Raw genomic sequence first — 20656 nt, 5'->3', positions numbered from 1 at the left:
GCACACTGGGATGGCCTGCTCCTGTGACTTTAAGATTTCTTCCTTGAAGAATCTCCAGCCTTCCTGGACCCCTTGGCCCTTCAGGACTGCATCCCAAGGGACTTTGTCAGGCAGTCTCCTAAACTATTCAGGCAGGCCAAAGTTGGCCCTCTGGAAGTCCAAGGTATCGTTTCTGCTGACCTCCCTCCTTACTTCTCCAAGAATCGAAAAGTCTTATCATTTTCAATTGCTATAATCCAGACGGCCTCCAATCACCACATCACCCACAAGTCCTTCTCTGTTCACAAACAACAATTCCAGTGGGGCGCCTTCCCTAGCAGACTCCCTCACTGACTGGATCAGAAGTTATCTTCCACACACTCCAGGAACCTCCTGGTCTGTTTCTTCTGTGTTGCATTGCGTTTCCAGCAGACATCTGGTAAGTTCAAGTTCCCTACAAGAACAAGGGATAGCAATTGTGAGACTTCTCCCAGCTATTACAGAATATTTCATCTGCCTCTTCATCCTGCTTGGGTGGTCTGTAACAGACTCCTGCCATGATATCTGCCTTGCTGGCCTTCCCCCTGATTCATACCCATGAACTCAACCCTCTCGTCACCACCATCAAGCTCTAGATAGTCAAAACACTCCCTAACATACAGGGCTAACCCACCACATCTCCTTCCTTGCCCAGCCCTTCTGAAGAGTTTATATCCATCCATTGAAGCACTCTAGTTGTGTGAGTCATCCCAGCGTATTTCCGTGATGGCAACTATGTCATGGGTTTTTTTGTTTGTTGCCCACACTGCGTGCATTGATTGTGCCACCTTTATGTGGGGAGAAGCCCTAATTCCTATGTGACCATTCTCAGGCACTTCCGTGGTTTCTTACACATCAGTAGCCCTTGTATCTTTCCTGTTGCAGGGTTCTCTGTCCCCTACCTCCACTGAAACAGCAGATTGAAGGACTTCGCTAGCACACTATTCCTCAAACATTGGCATGCCAGCCCCCAGCTTGATATCTAGTGAGCCTGGTTAGTGAGATGACATCACTACCACTTTTTTGTTCTATTTTTACTTAAAAGTCTGGGAAAACTTCTTTCTTAATGAGGTCTGCCTTAACTTGAGTTTTCATACTATGCTTTTTATTATAAAAATTGTTTCTGACCTCTAAAAGACCTTCTTTTTTGTTTTCCTTCTAGGCTTCTTTTCATTCCAGGCACCTCTTCTGACAGAAGTATTACTGCTAATTTTTAACTGGTTTTATTACAATTTTTTTGTGGGTATAACCTCCAGTTACCATTTGAGAATGACATTGATCTCCCATACGTCCAGTCTCATGTCTGCCTGAATGTCATGCACATTCTAGGAAAATGAAGAGCAATTCAGAGTATACTGAATTCAACATATATTGGGTGACCAGCTGAAATTGCCACTTGAGCTCTCTTAACTCAGGGTCACCCACGTAGGCATCTACACTTGAGGTGCCTCATGTTCAAGATTCCAGTCAGCATCTCTCCACTGTGCTTTAACCACATTAACAAACAACTGTGCATTTAACAGTCCTTGCTGTTGATTACAGGAGAAAAAGTTAAATTCAGCAAATTAATCAGTTAAATTCAGATCTTATAGGTGACTGTATTATAGACAATTGGATATTAGCAACTTGTAAGTGCTATTACTGTTTCCTTTTAAGTGTGTCTGCTGTGCTGCATATTTAACTTTTGTGTTAGTTAACTTTTCCATACTAGTAGACAGTGCTGCATCACTCGCTCACATTGCTCTCGTGTTCTCCATTCATTCCTCCAGCAGATCCTCATGCAATTAGAAATGAGGCAAAACTATAATCGTTAATTTATTAAAACATGAACTTAAAGTTAGCATTCCTGACAGTCTTCATTTACTGAGGTGGCATAGCTTAAGGTATAGAACAGAATTTTCCAGATAACTATAGCTGGTGAGATTTTATGCTGTGCGTGACTGATTACTTTGAGGGTAAATTTCAGATGAATTCTGTCAGCAGTGATAAATTGCTCATTGTTCATTGAAGTCTACCAATCAAGTTAAGCTAATGCAACTACAACATGCTGTGGTTTTTTAAGGATAACAGTGGAGGCTTTTGCAGATTAATTTAAATTGTGCCAAAGTCCTGTCAAGATGAATTACAATTCAGTTTTTCTGAAATAGTTAATAAAACCAAAATCTGTGCGGATCTAAACTACCAAAATATTTTAAAATGTGAAGCTTATATTCTGTTCATCAGCTAGACATGCATTTAAATTGTATGCTTGTTTTGTACATTTTCTGATTAACTAAAATATATTCTGCAAAAACTTGTCTGAAGTGAATGGATAAGCAGTGTACTGAAAGTTCATTTAAATATGTGCCTTTATCAGTATACTTTCACATAATTCAACTTTGCGAACTTTTAGAAATTATTTCCACTTTGGCTTTTCTGTATTATAGTAAAAATCCTTTTGTCTTAAAAGTAATGCATATTTTTTATGTTGGTTTGTAAACTTGACCATCAAAACATTCTTATAGCATATATATATATGTGTGTGTGTGTATTTTTAAGGAACCTCTAAGAGCAAGGCAGCAAAGAAATGTCCAGGTCACCTGAATATGGTATTTGTTTACCCTTGCAGAAAAAGAATGTAAAGCATTTTATGGCTATTCAAGGATATTTATAGGAATAATTTCTTGGACCACCCTTTTCATCCCAGCAGTCTTGTTACCATCTCTCGTGCATCAGAGTTCAGCTGAGTGAGACATCATGTTAAATGAGAGGTTTCTAAAGCTACTTGTTTTAACAGGCAATAGAAAGAAGAAAAACCTTTCTTCTCAGTTTACTTCTTGAATGTCAGTGTTGTCACACATTCATTTACACTTTTCTTACCTTTCTGATAAACATCTTTGGTAAGTAAGAGATACTGTTTCAAGTTGTTGTTAAAACAGACTTCATTAGTGCTGCAGTGCAGATTGATAGGACTATTTCTGTTTCTTGGGAACAGGCAGTCATCTGTAGGAGTTCCAGCTAGTTGTAGCAGAATTTCTATAAAGTTGTAGTTCTATAGAATTTCTATAAAGTTGTTATAATTTGTAGTCCTAGATTTTTTACTTTAGAGAAAGTTATCTCGATATCTTTGTAGAAATTTTTACTTCAAGCACTTTTAGGTGAGAGAAAGATTTTGATACTTTGTATTCTTAAAATGGTAGGACTCTGTTCATTGGGCTTTGCTTACTTGCTGTTTCTGTTGGTAAGTTGTGTTGCTTCTTCTCATGGATTTTAGCAAGTTAGACTCACTAGGGCATGTTACCATCATACTAGAAGTGAAATCTGGGTTAATTATTTTTCCAGGTTTAAGACACTGCTGTATGTATTTAATAACTTCAAAGTTCTGTCATAGCAGTGGCTCAATAAAGAGTGCTGAATCTTAAGTTTATGTCAGTCATGTATCACTAAATTTAGCACATACTGAAATCTAAGGATTTTCTGCTTGCTCTAATTGACAGCCCTGAGGTTTTGATATCACAATTTCTGAAAAATTATACCTTCTGCAGCAAAAGTAGAGAAATATTAAAAGTGGTATGCCCTGAGTAACTATAACATGCCAGGGGCAGAATGCAGTCATTACTGAGTTCTCTTGTTGGATTCCTGACAAATTTGTTCAGTTCTGTTAGCTACTGAGTTGTACATCAGCATAATCTCCCATTCCCAAGTTAAATTTTCCTTAGAGAATTTTTGTGTGTGTGTGTGTGAAATCAGCATTCTACTGGTCCCTTGTGATATTTGATAAGGAGGCATTTTCAGGTCAATTCAAACATATCTGGCAAATGGTTTTTTTATATGTATCTGTTATAAAATACTTATTTATGCACACATGTAAAATGTAATTCTTCAGCATGAACCTTATTTTCATCTTAAGGAGGCTGTGCCCTTTTCTTTGTTCCTTTTAGGAATTCTCCTGTAACTTCCAATCTTCAGTTAATTTGCTTTTAATGTATTGTGGTATCTGCAGGTTTATAAAAATGCAGTCGTAGTTCATTATTCTAATATCCAAGATGTTTTTCTTGTCTTAGAAGCTCTCAATGGTACTTAACATATCACTTCAGTCATGGGATTCTTAATTGAAGACTGTAAGCTAAAATAAAATGAGAAATTGTGTCTTCACTGGCAGAACATAGAAATATATATGTACTTGTATTTTTTCAGTATATTTTTTACTGATTACTGCTTACATTTCTGCTTTACTTTCATTCTGGTTTTATATTTATTACTATTTATTTATATTTATTTTGAGACAGCAAGTTGTAACTAGAGATAGTACTAAAAGTGAGAGGACAGTATGCATAAACCCACAGATGCATTTAACATGGTAGAAAAAAATGCAAGAAACACAGAAGTAGAAGTAAGCAGAAAAACAAATTAATTTATAACCATTTATTGCCTTGATAATAAATATACATTGTTTTGTGTTGCTTTGGGTAAAGAATAGAGGACACTTCACCTGTGCAAATGAGAAAACATCTGCCTGCCTTTTCCAGATTTCACAGTACATCAGTTGATGTCTTGCTTTTTATTGCTGCAAGGTTGACCCCTTGCTACTGAAGTCTATTATCCTGCATCTGTATAGTTTCCATCCACACATTCCATTACATACTTCGTGGATTCTGCCTTTTGAATCCAGCATTTTAAGTCAGTTCTGCCAAAAGCACCTCCACAGAAAAGAGAGGAAAGATTACATGTAGCCATAGCTTCTCTGATCTGTGCTAAAGGCATTTGCTGTTTCTCAGTGTCTTCATCTGACAGTGTAAACCAGCAAAGGCCCACGAATCTCATTGATTTCACTGTATAGTGTAATGCATGATAAGATGTACTCGCCATTAAGAGGGGTGGCACAGGATCATTTATTGATGTAGCCAAATGACATGTATTTTTTGGGAAAAAAAGGCAGGTTTTGAAAGATTTTCTTAACAGTAAGGTCTGGGGACTGCTGTGTCCTTGTTGAATATTCAGTATAAATGCCAGGCTCTGAGATAAGACTCTTAAGTTGTTTAGGCTGTCAGGCTGACTTTAATTGCCAAGTTGATTTTTTTTTTTTAAGCCCTATTCCAAGCAGTTTTCTGTAGCATTTCTTCTGATTTTGTATCAGTAAGCCTCCTGAAAGAAATTAAAACCTTGAATTCACTCCAAGGCTACTTGTTATATTTAGTAAATTGTATGTCCTTGGACAAGGAAAGGGAAAATTTGACCAAAAGATACAACCAGTCCTCTTTGTACTGATAAAAGCATCTTGACATCCTATTTATAAATTACAGTATTTAGCTTATATGCAAAGAATTTTAACATCTGTGTTTATTGGTTTATGCTGTAATTTGCATATTGCAGTTTCTTATTAAGTATAACATTTAATGTTTTTACTGTTATGTAAACATTAAAAAACTTCCCTCACATCTGTATTCTTCTAATGCAAATGCCATGTGCTGTATGAAAAACTACTCATTTTAACAAAAAAATCAGTCGTTACTTATTCTCTTTGGTTTTGCTATAGATGAATCTATAATACCAGAACCAAGAATGAGATAACAAGGGAACAGATTGAACCTTATTCTGAAATTACAGATTTGGGGGAACAGGGTAGAGGGCAATGTTATACAATGTAACTTAAAAACTCATCCTCTGTTTTAAGGGAGTTTTGTTGGTATTTGACTGTTCTTATCCAGCTCTTACTTTTAACTCTCAATTATTATTTTGCCTGTCTTGAAGCAGAGTATGGTGGCAGTATTTGATAATGAAAGGCTGTCAGGTACCACATTAGCTTCTACATGTGCAATCCCTGTCCATGTGATTCGCAGCAGCTTAAAATATTTCCTTCTGAGTCTTTTTGCATGTCTTAATGTTCCTCTCACATGATCAAAAGGAAAGAATCATGATAAATGAGCATTGAATAAATATGTTCAAGATAATTTTTGAGTTTAAAATTCTGTTTCCTGTTTTTCTTTGTTCTCAAGGGGATAGGCCTTGTTTTAATACAAGGGTCAGTAATGTCAGAATTCTTAGGAACTTGCATTTTTTCAGTTCCTAGTTTTACCTGAGTTTTGCATCACACAGTCAGCATAAACTGAATTATTTCATTGTTCTACTAGTTGCACAACATGTGGCATTTAAAGGCCTCTAAAGGTATTGATAACTGTTCTACTTTTCCCTGCACTGAGCTCTGTGATACAGTGTTTTAATTATTTTCTTTTACAGGTTCCTTACAGCCTTTCCTGGAAGCCTGCAGTCACGAATCCTTCTTCCGTGCTTGCTCTGTATTGCTTCGAAGTTCTAAGCTAGATATTCAGATTTTGGAAAAGCTCTGTGTTATACTGCAAAACCTCTCCAAAATAAAGTAATCCTTTATAACCATTATTCTGTTAGTTATTATTAGATTAGCAAACTTGGGGACCTTTATCTTTCTCCTTTTTAAAAACCTCATCTCTGTTTTGCTTTTTATTCACTCCACCGTAGATAATGCTGGACTTTCTCTGTTAGCAGTTAAATTTAAACTGTATGTGTCACAGATTTGTAAGACAAGACTCTCAATTTGCATATAACTCTAGTTCAATTTACAGAGTACAAACTAAAAAAAACCCAGCAAGCAACCTACCCTAAAGAGGAAATGCTCCTTATGTATGCAGATGACAAGAACGTTTAGAAGAGAACCCTTCTTTTCCTTCCTCCTGACCTTCAGTTTTACTCCGGTACCTGGCAGTAATCTCCTTTGGAAATTTAGCTTAATCTGAAACTTGCATTCAAGTTGCTTCAGTTTGCATTTCCTTCAAAAACAAATTTAAAGTCTTGAGCCATTTAAGCCCTTTTGGGAATGTTAATCTTTATACGTTCCCGTTGCTTGCTGGTTATTCATTTATTGTAACAAAGGTGTTTATCGTATCACTAGTAATGTGCTGCTGGACTCCACTGGTGCATTACTTAATGCGAGTGTTTCATTTATAAAAGCATATATGAGCTACTTTTTCCATTAGACTTAAAGCTGGTGGCAAAACAGGTTTTCATTTGACTTTATTAGGAACAAAACTGAACTCTAGGGGAAAAAATATCTTTTCATGTACAATAATCTAATACAAATCATAACTTACATTGGGAATACACTAAAAGTAAAATTTGCTCAGAAATCCTAATTATTTAATCTTTTTATGTGTCTGGAATCTTATGTCACAAGAGTGAAACCCTGTTACAGCCTTTCCTTGAGCTTTCATTATACTACATGTACATACCACTTAAGTGAAAAGGTAGGTTTTGATGATTTTTGCCAAGTTTTTTCTCACCATTGATTAATAACCTTCTGCTTAGAGACATTGTATGCAGCATAGAAGGGATGATATGAAACTCCCAATATAATGTACATTTCATTAAAAAAATAATTTTCTGTAGAATCTTTAGTATTTAGATGAAACCTCTCAATTTTCAATTGATAATTATTTTATGCAATTTTTTTTTACAGAAGCAATAAGAAGATGTTTGAATTGTTTGCTCTTCACCAAATGATCCAAGAACTGCATAGGGCTACAAATCCAGATCATGCTTTCCTCTGTATAAACCTCAATTCAATTCTGTTGAATTTGGGATTGTTGAGGAGTAACTCTCTTACCTCCAGTCTAAGCACAAGTCACTAGCACTATCTTTCTATCTGCCTGTTGCTCTGCGTAATTTATACCACCTGCATATGTTACTTGAAATTTGGAATTTATTTAATACTGTTTTATATAAATAAATTAAGCAGAACCTCAGTACTGTATAAGTTACTTTGTATCTTGTGGAATCTCACTGATACTTGCCTCTTTCATAAAAAGGAAATTGAAAAATTGCATAATACGATAAATCACTTTTCAGTACTTTTTAAAGTGAACTAATGTTGCTGTTCTGAATGACTCATGCAATCTAAGGAATTGGATCCCTTGAGTAAGCAGATCAGAAATACCAGCCTTTCCTTACAGGTATGAATTTTAGTTACTTTTAACTCTTCAGAGAGTTTTACAAATTCATTTCTTTTTATGGTTGATAAGTAAAAGACAGGTATCTTACATGTTATCTTTTGAGATAATTACACTTTTAATGATTAAAACCAGATTTTGCTTTAATATAACTAGACATGTTGAATGAGAAATTTTATTGTTTTGATTTCAGAATGTCATAGTGTTTGATCTTTTCCTGTATTTATGTAGCATTTAGTATTTTGTCCTGCTTCGAATGAATTTCTAGTGTAACTTTGAGTTGTAGTATCTCTACAAAAGTAAATAAAAGCTTTTCTTAAAGTACCTGGTAATATTGATCCCTGATGTAAAAATTATTGTATTTTATTGTTTCTGCTATATTTTGTCTTAATTTGCAATACAGTCCTCATAGTATCCACATTTCTGAGTGCAATGAATATGTTTTTTGTCTGCCACTGTTCAGTGTTCACAAGTTCTTACACATAGGAAATAAGATACTTTTTAAAAATTCAACTTAGTCTTCCATTTCTGATTTGTACTGTAATTACTGAAACTCTGTAATTGTAAAATTGAAACGGCAGTTAAAATTTAAAGATCTGTTGTATGTTAGTCTTTGAATAACACTGGCAATCAATATAAAACTTCAGAGGGGTTTACTTCTCATTTTCATACTTTTTTTTTTTGTTTTCCTTTGTATTTTGTACCAGAAGTCTTTGAACTGAGTCTTTGAAGTTTAACTCTAACTGCAAATATTTTTCTAGAAATTTGATGTACATTTCTGACACACTTTCCTATGAAAGGCCTCTACACCAGATTTGGCAGAGTATGAAGGGAGAGCAAGCAGTGCATGCTTTTTGGGCAGGAAACCAATTTTAGGTAATTTTTAAATAACACTATTCATAGCTAAAAGCTTTGCTGACAATGTTTTGGAATAAGTATTTCTTCATCAGTAGTTTTGGTTTTCCGTCAGATTTACCAGCAGTGCAAAATCTTGCATATACCTTTGGCTGGAGACAAAATTCTCTTATTTAGGAAGTGTGTTCCCAGTCCTTATGTGCTTCTCCATCTGTTTGGTCATTAAAAATACTAGAAAATTAATAACCAAAAAAAGCTATAGAAAGTTGTTAGGTTTCCTGTATCCACAGGAATGTTGATTGTGCTCTTGGCTTTCAAACTTCATCACTGTTAATCTGCTAATCTTCCTTGTGGTACCAATTTAACACAATGTGTTCATCTAATAATGGCAAAGCTAATGCAATAAAAGAGGTGCATAGAGTATGGTGTAGTTTTTACTATTGGTCCCTTGTGGTTTATGTGCAGTAGCATTTACAGCCTGAAAAGATGAATCACTGTTAATTTCAAGTTTTTATCATCTAGAATGTTTCTGTTAAAATGCAAAAAAAAAAAAAAAATTGAATCTGTTAAATATTAATGCAGTTAAATTGATTGATGAACTAAGGATGAGACTAAAAATTTTGATTTTTAAGTGAATTTAACAGTAAATTTTCTTTCTGTGAAGAAAAATACAAGTTCTTGATTTCACATTCATGTTACAGTAAGCACAAACAGAAATAAATTAATTCTACAAATAAATATGAAATGTCTTGTGAGGAATAGTTACTTCTATAAATTAAAAAAGCTATAATAAAGTTCCAAAATGTGTATGTCGATTTTCAACTCAGGTTATTAATTCTTGCGCAGAAAATGGAAGTCACAAATACACTTTAGTAGAGTCATACAGAGGCTAGACTTGCAATGGTAGAAGTGATTTTTTTTTTAAGCCAGTTGTTGACAGACAACTTACAGTAGTTCCTTAGGACATTGTCATAAAACTTTCAGTGAATATCTTTAAAGAATATAAACCATGCCATGGTTTTTCCCAGATTTATTACTAATCAGTCCTGTTAATGCAGAAATATTTATGAAGCCTCCTAATATCTAGAAAGGTAAAACAGTGAAGGATTTGGAATTGGTTTTATTTGCCGTCAGGTTTTCAGTTTGCGTTGGATTGCATCTTTAAGTGTGCATGGTTTTATGAGACCTGCAGACTATAAATACAAGTGGAAAGACTGTCTTACAACAACATGATTTCAGGATCCAAGACTTCAACGGAAGTAAAATGCCTGTCTACCAAAAATGGAACTAAAATGACGGGAAATTAGAAACCGAAATAGAGATTTTAGATCTATTCTGTTTAAAGTTGTAATTGATTATCTAGAGTAACTAAGCTAATTAATAATGGTTTCTACATTAAAAGCATAGATAACCTGGCTTGCCTTTGTCATTAACAAGCAGAAGTAGGTACTAGGATAAATACTGTACCAAAACCAGTTATTTCTATATTTCTACTTCTAAATATTTGGTATATCAAGTGTTGTACACACCTGCTTGTTGTACTTGTCTTGAACATCAATCCTGTGGGCCAGCCTACCCCAGCTGTCCACACCGGTCCATGTTGCGGCCTTGCTCAAACATCCCCATCCTGTCACCATTCCCTGAGTAGTCTTGGCAGTCTCCGTGGAGAAGGGGGACGGAGCAAGTTGGTTGCATTCCCTGCTGTCTTGTGGGTTTGGTTTGGTTTTGGTTTTGGAAGGATGGATTTCTGTCAGGCTGGCCACGCTTTGGGCATCTCTTTATATAGTCTTGCCTTCTCAAATGGAATCTAGAATTTCCTGGAGGTTTTTTGGTTTTGTAGCATTTGGGTACTATAATATGAGTATGAATTTCTACTACTTTATCCTTCATTCAGAAGACTGTCTACAAGAGGCATTTGAATAAGTTAACTGTAACTCCAGCTATTTCCCACGGTTCCCAATTCCCTGAGGAAACATGGTTTATGTGATCACTATTAATCAGCATTCCTGAAAAGGGATACACTATTTTGAGTATGCCAGCCACCTCTGGCCAGATTTGGCAGCAGGCAGGAGTATCAATTTTCAACCATTTTTTTGAGAGAATTTGAGGAGAAGAGAGAGGTCTTATGAATACTTGTGCTTAAAAGAAGGGCAGAGACTCACGCTTTTTGGGAACAGCCAGCTGGTCAGTCGGAACATGTGGCTTCAGACTTCCTACAATCTGCCATGTCTTGCTTGAAGGTAGGTCTTCAGAAGTGAGCAACTACCATCACTGGCATGAAATGAAGAAAGTTTCTGGTAGTTGCAACCTCCCACTTTAAAGGAAGATAAAGAATTAAGCTGTATTTTTTTGTTGCTGTTTTTTTGGCACAGCTGTGAGAGTCCTCATTAGGAAAGTCAACAAGATGTTGTATCTGCTCATGTTAGTATAGTTTTCATCCCAGAAAAGGCTACTAAATTTGAAGAGAAATAGTTTGGTGTTTTGTTTTTGGTTTTGTTTTTGTTTTTTTAACAAACCTATCTGTTGTGGAATTGCAATCGCCCTTGCTGTTTATCAAAGGCTTCTTATCAATAAATGAGCAAGACAGTATTTCAGACCTGATCTACAAAGTCAGATTTGGCAGATCTGTAAGAAATGTTGTTCCCTGGATGGGGGACAGTTATATTTGCAGAAACTTGGCAGATCTAAATAAAGAGGGCTAACATTAGCCAGCCTGCACAGTTGTGCTCTGTTCCTTCATATTTGGGATTTTCAGCAGCTGATAAAATGTCTGTCTCTTAAAGTGGGATTTCACAGTTATCCTCCAGTTCTCCTGAACATGACTGGCTTGCATCTTTTCTAATGTTATATAACTGAATTTAATATATTATGGGGGAAAATTTCTTGTAGCAGATAAATTAACTTGGAAGGTGAAAGTATGCTGAAGGCAACATATTTTTGAGGAACTTTTATTCACCATCAGCATCAATGTCTAAAATATGATTTAACTTACCAGACCAGATTTTAAAAGGAGCTGTAAGTAGAGCTCATAATTCAGACCTATGACACTGGATCCTTTAATTATATACTGAGTTTTTCACCTAAAACTTATATGGCTTCAGGGATTTTCTATCATGGTCTGATAGAAAGCGTTTATCTTCAGGGTAACGTATTTAAATGTAGTGCAGAAAGTCTGAAAATTTGATCTATAAAACAATTCAGTAATCTTCCACTTTCCAAATGGTTAGAGGAACTGTGGTGGCAAAGCAGCGACCCCTTTTGCTCCTCTCAATGATATAGTGCTCCCATGTTTTTAAAACTCACACAAATTATTGCAAAAGTAGTAGTGCTGTGCAACGTTGTGATCCTACCCTTGACATGCCCCTGAGAAACGCTGTGATGAGCAAAGGCATCTTTATGTGTTATACTGACTCTTGTAGTGTGATGTGTCAAAACCACCACTATCCATTGCCAAAAATAGATGCATTTTGGGCTGACAGAAGCCTTTAATGCCATCTTCTGAGCATGGTTAGGAACATTCCTGTTTGTTTTGTTTTTCATGTAATTTTGAAAGCAAGTGTATCATATATTTATGACTGCCTGATCACTAATAGAAGAGGTAACTTTGAACAAAACCACTGTTCACTTGTTTGTAGCTACTTTTTTTGAGTGTATGGTCCTGAGTTGAATTTTAACGAGAAGTAACTCACAAGACATTTTGATCTCTAAAGTCACACCTAGAGAATTACCTGAGAAAAAGAGATCTGAGAAGCCCTATTATTTTTTTTTTCCAAACCCAATTCTCTATATACCCATTACTCAAGGATATTTAGACATTTCCCAAGGCATATGTTCCTGCATATAGGACCTCTCTGAACACTGCAGCTTAATGGTAAGTAACTGCTCTGGTAGACATACTCAAACTAGGGCTGCAAACTCAGCGGCCAGGATGCTGCTAACAACAGTGGCTATGAAAGCTCAGCATAGGATAACATTCATGTTAATAAGTTTGCTTTAAGGTCATCTTCAGCTCCATAAAATGGCATCACCAGTACAGTTAGTTATGGAGAAAAGAAATAAAAATAATCTTTCTAGTTTACAGAAAAAAAAAATAATGCGGTAGAGTTTCAAACAGGAGTATAATATTCTACTCACACATCAGCTTTTTGGAAAAGTAGTATGCCCTTGAAGAAGGTAGAAGATAAATAGCGCTGCCAGACTGCTTTTGTCCTTCAGAAGGAACAGTATTCTAGAATGTGGATTCAAGAGCTATTTATATAAGAAATGCAAATAAACAGAATTTCTCTCTTCCAGGGTCCTTCCCACAATGTGGCAGTTTGATGTCCTCCTGGTTTTTCCTACTCCATGTTGAAGTGTGACTACAATTTTTTTATTATTTTTTTTTTTCACAGCAGCCTGGCACGCCAAAGCCAAATTCCAGAAATAGACACCTAACTCTGCTTCCTTCCTCTTCCAGTTGTCTTTCTGCTGATCGGTCTTCAGTGTTACTTGCTGCTGATTTTTCATTTACTTCTACATGGTGGATTAAATTGGAAAGTTATCGTGTATTCCTGAATTGTCTTGCAATACTAACTTGAATCCTATTACAAACTTGTTTCTAAAGCAACCTCACCTGTTAAAAAAAATGAATTACCTTTTTTTTAAAAAACAAAAGGTGGTGATGGACAAGTGAGATGCCTGTGTGTGACCTGTATAACAGCTAATCATTGATGTCTTCTGCAGCAGAGCATGCAAAGGCTTCTTATTGTTCTGTAAGTATTCAGATGGTCTAGTCCCAGAACACTGGCAAAAAGGAATCAACATTTTTCTGTCCTTGAAGAGTGGTTGATAGTGATAATGCCTGAGGTAACAGGTGCTATGCATTACAAATCATAGCACAATAAATAACCAAAAGAGCTTATTTGGATGTGGGGAAATAGAATATATATGCAATATTCTGTGTCTAGAACTAGCTATAGACTAAGCCAGTGCATTCTTACCCTGTTTGTGTTAATGTATTTTCTGGAATATGCACTAGGAAGCCTATCCAACACATAGTAAGAGCATGAGCTCTCTTTGCTTTTCATTATCACAGAGGAGTGAGTATTGAGGTTGCTTGCAGAAGACTTGTGCATAAAATAGTCATTGTTTTACCTCTGGGTCATGTTTTTCATCTGCAGCAGCAAGGTTTTTTCTCTTAAATATGCCCTCCTCATAACAAAGCAGGACTTCTAAACTTATTGAGCCTTTGACTTCAACGGGGAGAGGTTGAACTGGCATGCCTTTTCAGCTCATCCTCCGACCCATACTGCTGGGCATTTATGCACGTAATCTTTTTGTTCATGGATAATAGATTATTGATCCCCAATTATAGAATATGGAGGCAGTCAGCTGTTGTTGCTTTATGCTGCAAAGCTGAGACCCATCCTTTTCAGCCTGCCTTACCCCTGTTGTGTTGTTTTATTAATGTCGTCAGGTATCAAAGGCTATGTAGAGGACAATTCCTGACTGCAGCCTGAGATCAGAGACAGTCTGTGAAGTCCAGCAAGTTTCTCTAAGGAAATACTGGGACGATACTGGTCAGGCTAGGAAGGGATTAGGTGGGAAAGGTCTTGCAAGGTAGTAAGTATTAATCTTGCCTAGGAGGAACTTTCCACAAAGTCACCTAAAAGGCTAGTAACGGAGTTGGGACTAGTTTTATCTGTAGACTTGCAGTTAGGTGCTCTCTCTAGGAGGGCCTGCTGATAGAAAACAAAAGAAAAAAGCCCTAATGCTATTTTTACAGTGTTCATGACATGGGCTGTAGAAGTCCGTGCAGCAAAACCTTGAGTTGACCAGAGCTTTGTATGAGGCTCTTAAGTCTTCTATTTTAAGTAAGCATTTCCAAGGACTTACAGGGTCCTTTCAACTTGAAAGCTGGGTTTTATCAGAGTATAAAGAACAATTAGCTTTTTTTTTTTTAAAAAAAAAAAAAAAGAAAAAAAGAAAAATGCACATCAAAAGGAAATGAAAGGTCTTGTTGGTAATTTTCTCCCTGACCCGCTCATTTCCTTAGGGGGTGGGTCTTAATTTTAATTTGAACTCTAATAACTTTCTGTTTGCAGAAAATTGTTTGCTTCATCTAACTCCCAGAAACATTCATCTTTACATCACAGCTGTTTGAGGCCTTGTCCTGTACCTGCCCCTGCCCTTAACAGTCATCTTCCATTCCCTGCTGTGCTACAGCCTCTTCTTTCCCACTTTGCCTTCTTGAGCCTCCCTCTTCCTGCTGGCATGCTCCTTTGCTCTGAAGGAAGGCACAATTTTTCCTCTGCCCAGAGGAAAAGTCTGAGACAGTTTGTGTCAATTAGGACAAGGTAAAACAGTAGCCTTTCTGCTGTGAAAAGGCAGCCTCTTAAAGGTATATAATATGGTACTGTGACTGTGATTTTTTGCTTATCTTCTTTTATTGCTAGGGCACACTTAGGCTGTGTGGCAATTGCTGTGATGAATAAGACATCCAGGGATGGATCAAAGTGGATGTGTAGCTGTGTAAAGATACTTTATGGGTTAGTCAAGTTAAAATCGCTATACCTGAGCACATACACTACTGTAAGTAAACATTGTGGGATCAGGAAGGCCAAGGTGCTGCTGGGGCTGAGCTTGGCAAGGGATGCAAAGAGTGCTAAGGAGGGCTTCTGCAGGTAAGTCAGCCAGAAAAGGAAGGTCAAAGAAAGCGTACCCCCTTGATGAACACAACCGTCAAACTGGTAACAAGAGATGAGGAGCACACTGAGGTACTCAACAACTTATTTGCCTCAGTCTTCACTGGCAGCCTCTCCCCCACACCTCTTGAGCGGATGGACTGCAAGACACGGACTGGGGGAGCAAGGTCCTTCCCACTGTAAGAGAAAATCAGGTTCATGACCACCTGAGGAACCTGAACATACACAAGTCTATGGGACCTGACAAGATGCACCCCAGAGTCTTGAGGGAATTAGCTGATGTAGTTGCCAGGCCACCCACCTTGATGTTTGAAAAGTCACAGCAGTCAGATGAAGTCCCTGGTGACTGGAAAAAGGGAAACATTGCACCCTTTTTTGAAAAGGGTAGTAAGGAAGACCCTGGGAGTTTACCAACTTTTAAACCCCACTGCTATGCCTGGAAAAATCTTGGAACAGATCGTCCTAGAAGCTAGGCTAAGGCACATGGAGGACAGGGAGGTGATTCAAGACAGCTAGCATGGCTTTACCAAGGGCAAGTCCAGCCTGACCAACCTAGTGGCCTTCTATGATGGAGTGACTACATCAGCAGACAAGGGAAGAGCTATGGATGTCATCTATCTGAACTTTGGCAAAGGTCTTTGACATGGTCCCCCACAATAGCCTTCTCTTTACGTTGGAGATGTGGATTTGATGGGTGGACTGTTCGATGGATGAGGAATTAGTTGGGTGGTTGCATCCAGAGGGTAGTGGTCAATGGCTCAGTGTCCAGATGGAGATCAGTGACAAGTGGTGTCCCTCAGGGGTCTGGGGTCTGCACTGGGACCAGTACTGTTTAATATCTTCATCAATGATATAGTGGGATTGAGCACACCCTCAGCAAGTTTGCAGATGACACAAAGCTGAGTGGTGTGGTTGACATGCCTGAGGGACGTGTTGCCATCCAGAGGGACCTGGACAAGTCAAGAAGTGGACCTCACGAGGTTCAGCAAGGTCAAGTGCAAAGTCCTGCATCTGTGTTGGGGCAGCCCCCAGTATCCATACAGGCTGGGGGATGAAGGGGTTGAGAGCTGCCCTGCCGAGAAGGACTTGCGGGTACCGGTGGATGAAAAGCTGGACACGAGCCAGCAATGTGTGCTCGCAGCCCAGAAAGCCAACCGTATCCTGGGCTGCATCAAAAGCAGCGTGGCCAGCAGGCTGAGGGAGGTGATTCTGCCCCTCTGCTCTGGTCCGGTGAGACCCCACCTGCAGTGCTGCATCCAGCTCTGGGGTCCTCGGCACAGGAGAGACATGGACCTGTTGGAGTGGGTCCAGAGGAGGGCCACGAAGATGATCTGAGGGATGGAACACCTCTCCTGTGAGGACAGGCTGAGACAGATGGGGTTGTTCAGCCTTGAGGAGATAAGGCTCTGGGGAGACCTTATAGCAGCCTTTCAGTTCTTCAAGGGGGCTTATAAGAAAGATGAGGACAGGTGGTTTTAGTAAGACCTGTTGTGATAGGACAAGGGCTAATGGTTGTAAACTAAAAGAGGGTACATTTAGAGTAGATATAAGGAAAAAATCTTCTATGTTGAGGGTAGTGAAACACTTGCGCATGTTGTCCGGAGAGGTGGTAGATGCCCCATGCCTGGAAACATTCGAGGTCAGGCTGGACGGGGCCCTGAGAAACCTGATGTAGTTGAAGATGAACCTCTTAATTTCAGTTGAAGATAAGCCTGCTCATTGCAGGGGTGGTGGACTAGATGACTTCTAAAATCCCTTCCAACCCAAACAAATCTGATTCTATGATTTTTTTCCCCCTGTTCAGTCTGGTCTGGGTCAGCATTAGGTTGAAAAGCTCAGACCAAGATAATGAGTGTTTCCTAAAGAAGTGCTGTCAGGAGCTGAAAATAAAAATCTTTTCTAAAAATAAAAATAAAAATAGGCTTCTCCACACCAAAAGCAGGATTGATATTTTGCTCTGAAGAAGACAGTTTGTAGTTGATCAACTGCTTGCTGGAGAGGAAAAGAGCCACTTCTAAGCAAGGGTGATCCGAACTCTTTCTTCAGAGTTTGGATCGTTGAAGTGAGTTTTATTTGAGATTGTGTGTTAAGAAATGTGCTTACATTTGAGGTAAAGTCACTGTAACAAGTTAAAATATTTAATGGTCTTACATGAAAACTCAGAAACTTTTGTTTAATTTCTTGTTGGAAATCACTTATCGTCATTAGGATTGGCAGAGTCCCTGGAGGTATTTAAAAGATGTGTAGATGTGGCGTTTCGGGACATGGTTAGTGGTGGCCTTGGCAGTGTTAGGTTAACAGTTGGACTCAGTCTTAGAGGTCCTTTCCGACCTAAATGATTCTATGGTTCTATTCTATGATTCTGTAACTTTAACCTTACATGAGCCAATTTTGCTGTAAATACTAAGAACACTATTACATAATCCCAGAGAAATTAACCTTAAGTACACCTTAAGCATTCATATGATCCAGTAATTCCCCAAAACAGAACATCAATTAACATAATTTGTAATAGGTTCAGGTTCATCGTTATTCTACACTTGCTGACTGCAGCTCTTTCAGCGATGTTACTGAGCAGAAATACAGTCACACACATGAAATTCATTCGTTACCTGGTAAGATTCGACTCTTCTCACGTTTGACATCTGTACAATAAGTGCTTACACCAAAGTTTGCCACTCCAGGTTCTCTTTATAGCCTAGAGACACTACAGCCCATAGTTTGAGGATGCAACCCATCTTACCTTAGATGCCTGCTTTAGCACAAGATGAGCGTCACTGCAAGCACCTCTGTTTGCACAAGTACATCCCAGTGTGCTTGAAGCACTGCACGTGAATGAAAAATTGAAAAAAGAAAGAAGGAAAAATCAAAACAAAGAGAACATCCTACAGAAGCTCTCAGGTTGTTTGATTTTTATGTTTCGGGTTTTTGTTTTATTATTTTGCACAGTGGAAGGACAGGGGTATTTTATCCAGACCCGAGTTTGTGCTTTGTCAAGTTAAACCTGAGAAGGCAAAGTTTCTCCTTTGGGTGGCTGTCCATAAGCACATTAAAACAGAATCCTCAAGCCTTTCAGGCAGTGACGTGTTTAGATGCAGCAATGCCTGCTGGAGTGTGCTTCACACGATGTTAACAGGGAGTAAAAAGACAGTAAAGTGAAACTGAGAACATCAGTTCCTCCCAGCCAGCTGGCAAGCTCAAAGATTTGTTGCAGTTTCTGTAGCCTTTCTCTCATTTAATCTTTGATGGAACAAGAATGTATTCATCATGCTAAAACCAATATATGCGTCTGAATAAACAAAATCCCAAACTGATTTTAAAGTAGGACGGTGTTTCTTACATTTAGAAAACGTCTGACCTGTATGAAATACTCCACAAGTCTTAGCTTAGCCACCAGGGTCTGGGGGAAATGCAGCTTGGTGCTCTGTTTTTTGTAGAAGCGAGCAGTTCTGCTGGCATTCTCACCAGTGCAGCCTCAGATTGGATGAACATAATTACCCTGTCAGGCAGTGAAGGCTTCCAGTTAAGCTCTCTGATAATGTGGTGTAGCACTGCTAATTTAGGAAGGCAAAATGAAATCACGTTAATGAGAGAGCATTGCTACTGTAAGATTAGTCACCAGTCTAACAGTCTGTACCAGCTCTCAATACATAGATAATAATGTAGACGGTTTCTCCAAGGTGTTGCTAGGAGTTTGGCATTTCTGTGGTACCTACAAAGAGAAATATCAAACCCAAACTGTATTGGCAAAATGGTTTTTGTTTCAGTTGTTTCCAAGGTGTGATGCAGTGAAGCACTATCTTATGGGAACACAAAGATTCCTTCATGTTATGTCTATGTTACCTAGACACTCCCATACCACAGGAATGTGCCTGCTAGCCCTTGGCTAACTCATTTAATTGCAGATTTATAAGGCAATATATGATTTAATCAAAGAAATGGCTAATGCAACTGTGTTTGACCTCTTGCTTTAATTAGGATATTTTATGTTCATACTTTACAATATAATAAGTTATATATACAGCATTAAACAAAAATCTTAGAAAGTAAGCTTTGGCAAGATCTACAGGAAATTTTTTCATTCCTGTACATCTTTTGTGTAACAATAAAAATACTGTATACTAAATAAAATAATGTTAAATAGTCTGTGTTCACATTGGCACCATCAATTTCAAGACCCTAACTTTTCATGGTCCAATAAACATAAAAAAGAGGATTCCTGTATCTTCTTTTAAACAAATAAATGATGTGTACTATTAAATGACATGTGAAGTATAGGAGGCAGTCCACTGAATAACACTGTAGTTACACACTGGCACAAGAAAAATAGAATCTTCATGTTTTTGTTTTTTTTTTTTCTTTCCCTTTTTTATTCTACTAGCAATAGTACTAAACTGCGAATTCAGTCTTGAAAATCGTGTTGAAGTTTGCTGAGTTGTCAGCAGATTTAGAACTCTTATTGAAGCCTGTTGAAATCTGTATGAATTTGTCATTGATTTCAAGACAACAGGAATTGCACCCTAAATTAAACATCAGTTCGCTAGTTAAATGTTCAAATAAGTGCAGCTTGCTGCTTCATTAAAAGTAAAAATTCTCAACAAATTTGGCATATCCAGATTAATGAAAAGGGTGTTATATATGAAAGAAATGGTGGAAGAAGAATGAGAGGGTCAGGTTTTATGTTGCAGTATGTACTTCCTCTGCTGTACAAATCAAGTGCTGGAAAGGTACTAAATATAGATGTTAAAGGGTGATACTAAATGTTCCACGCAAGTATGATACCATCATAGACAAGATCTGGTTACTAAGTGATGGAATACTGGTTGTTAACTTCAGGGTAATGGTTAATATTTTTTATAGCATTTTGTTCAGTCATGCATTTTGGAATTTAACAAGTATTGCTTTGTAACTGACACGTCTCTTAATTAGTGGTTGCACTTGTTGAAATCCGTCGTCACTCATTTTAGCTATAAATCAAGCAAATAGGTCTGGTAACAGCTACTGATTTGTGGTCTGAGCAAGTTTCAGAGAACTTTCAATTGTGAAAATCAGAGATTAGTTAAAAGAAAAAAAAATTTCAATTTCTGTTGTACACAAACTCAAAATAATGCTTTACCTTCCAGAAGATTTAATTTTCACTTG

The 20656-nt window shown here is 37.6% G+C and overlaps 1 protein-coding gene across 4 annotated transcripts in view; it reads left to right on the top strand.

The window, feature by feature from the left end:
* Positions 1 to 8396, top strand: part of CCDC138 (coiled-coil domain containing 138) — a 40163-nt gene extending 31767 nt beyond the window's left edge. For all 4 annotated transcript variants that reach the window (XM_040584630.1, XM_040584626.1, XM_040584627.1 and 1 more), the window contains exons 13-14: positions 6235 to 6373; positions 7487 to 8396. In XM_040584630.1, coding sequence (XP_040440564.1) covers positions 6235 to 6373; positions 7487 to 7658 — 311 coding nt within the window. In that variant the 3' untranslated portion in view covers positions 7659 to 8396. The remainder of the gene's footprint in view (positions 1 to 6234; positions 6374 to 7486) is intronic.
* The last annotated feature ends 12260 nt before the right edge of the window (positions 8397 to 20656 follow it).

Source organism: Falco naumanni, chromosome 2, assembly GCF_017639655.2.
Source record: "Falco naumanni isolate bFalNau1 chromosome 2, bFalNau1.pat, whole genome shotgun sequence".
Taxonomy (NCBI): domain Eukaryota; kingdom Metazoa; phylum Chordata; class Aves; order Falconiformes; family Falconidae; genus Falco; species Falco naumanni.
This window is presented reverse-complemented; position numbering and strand designations above follow the sequence as displayed.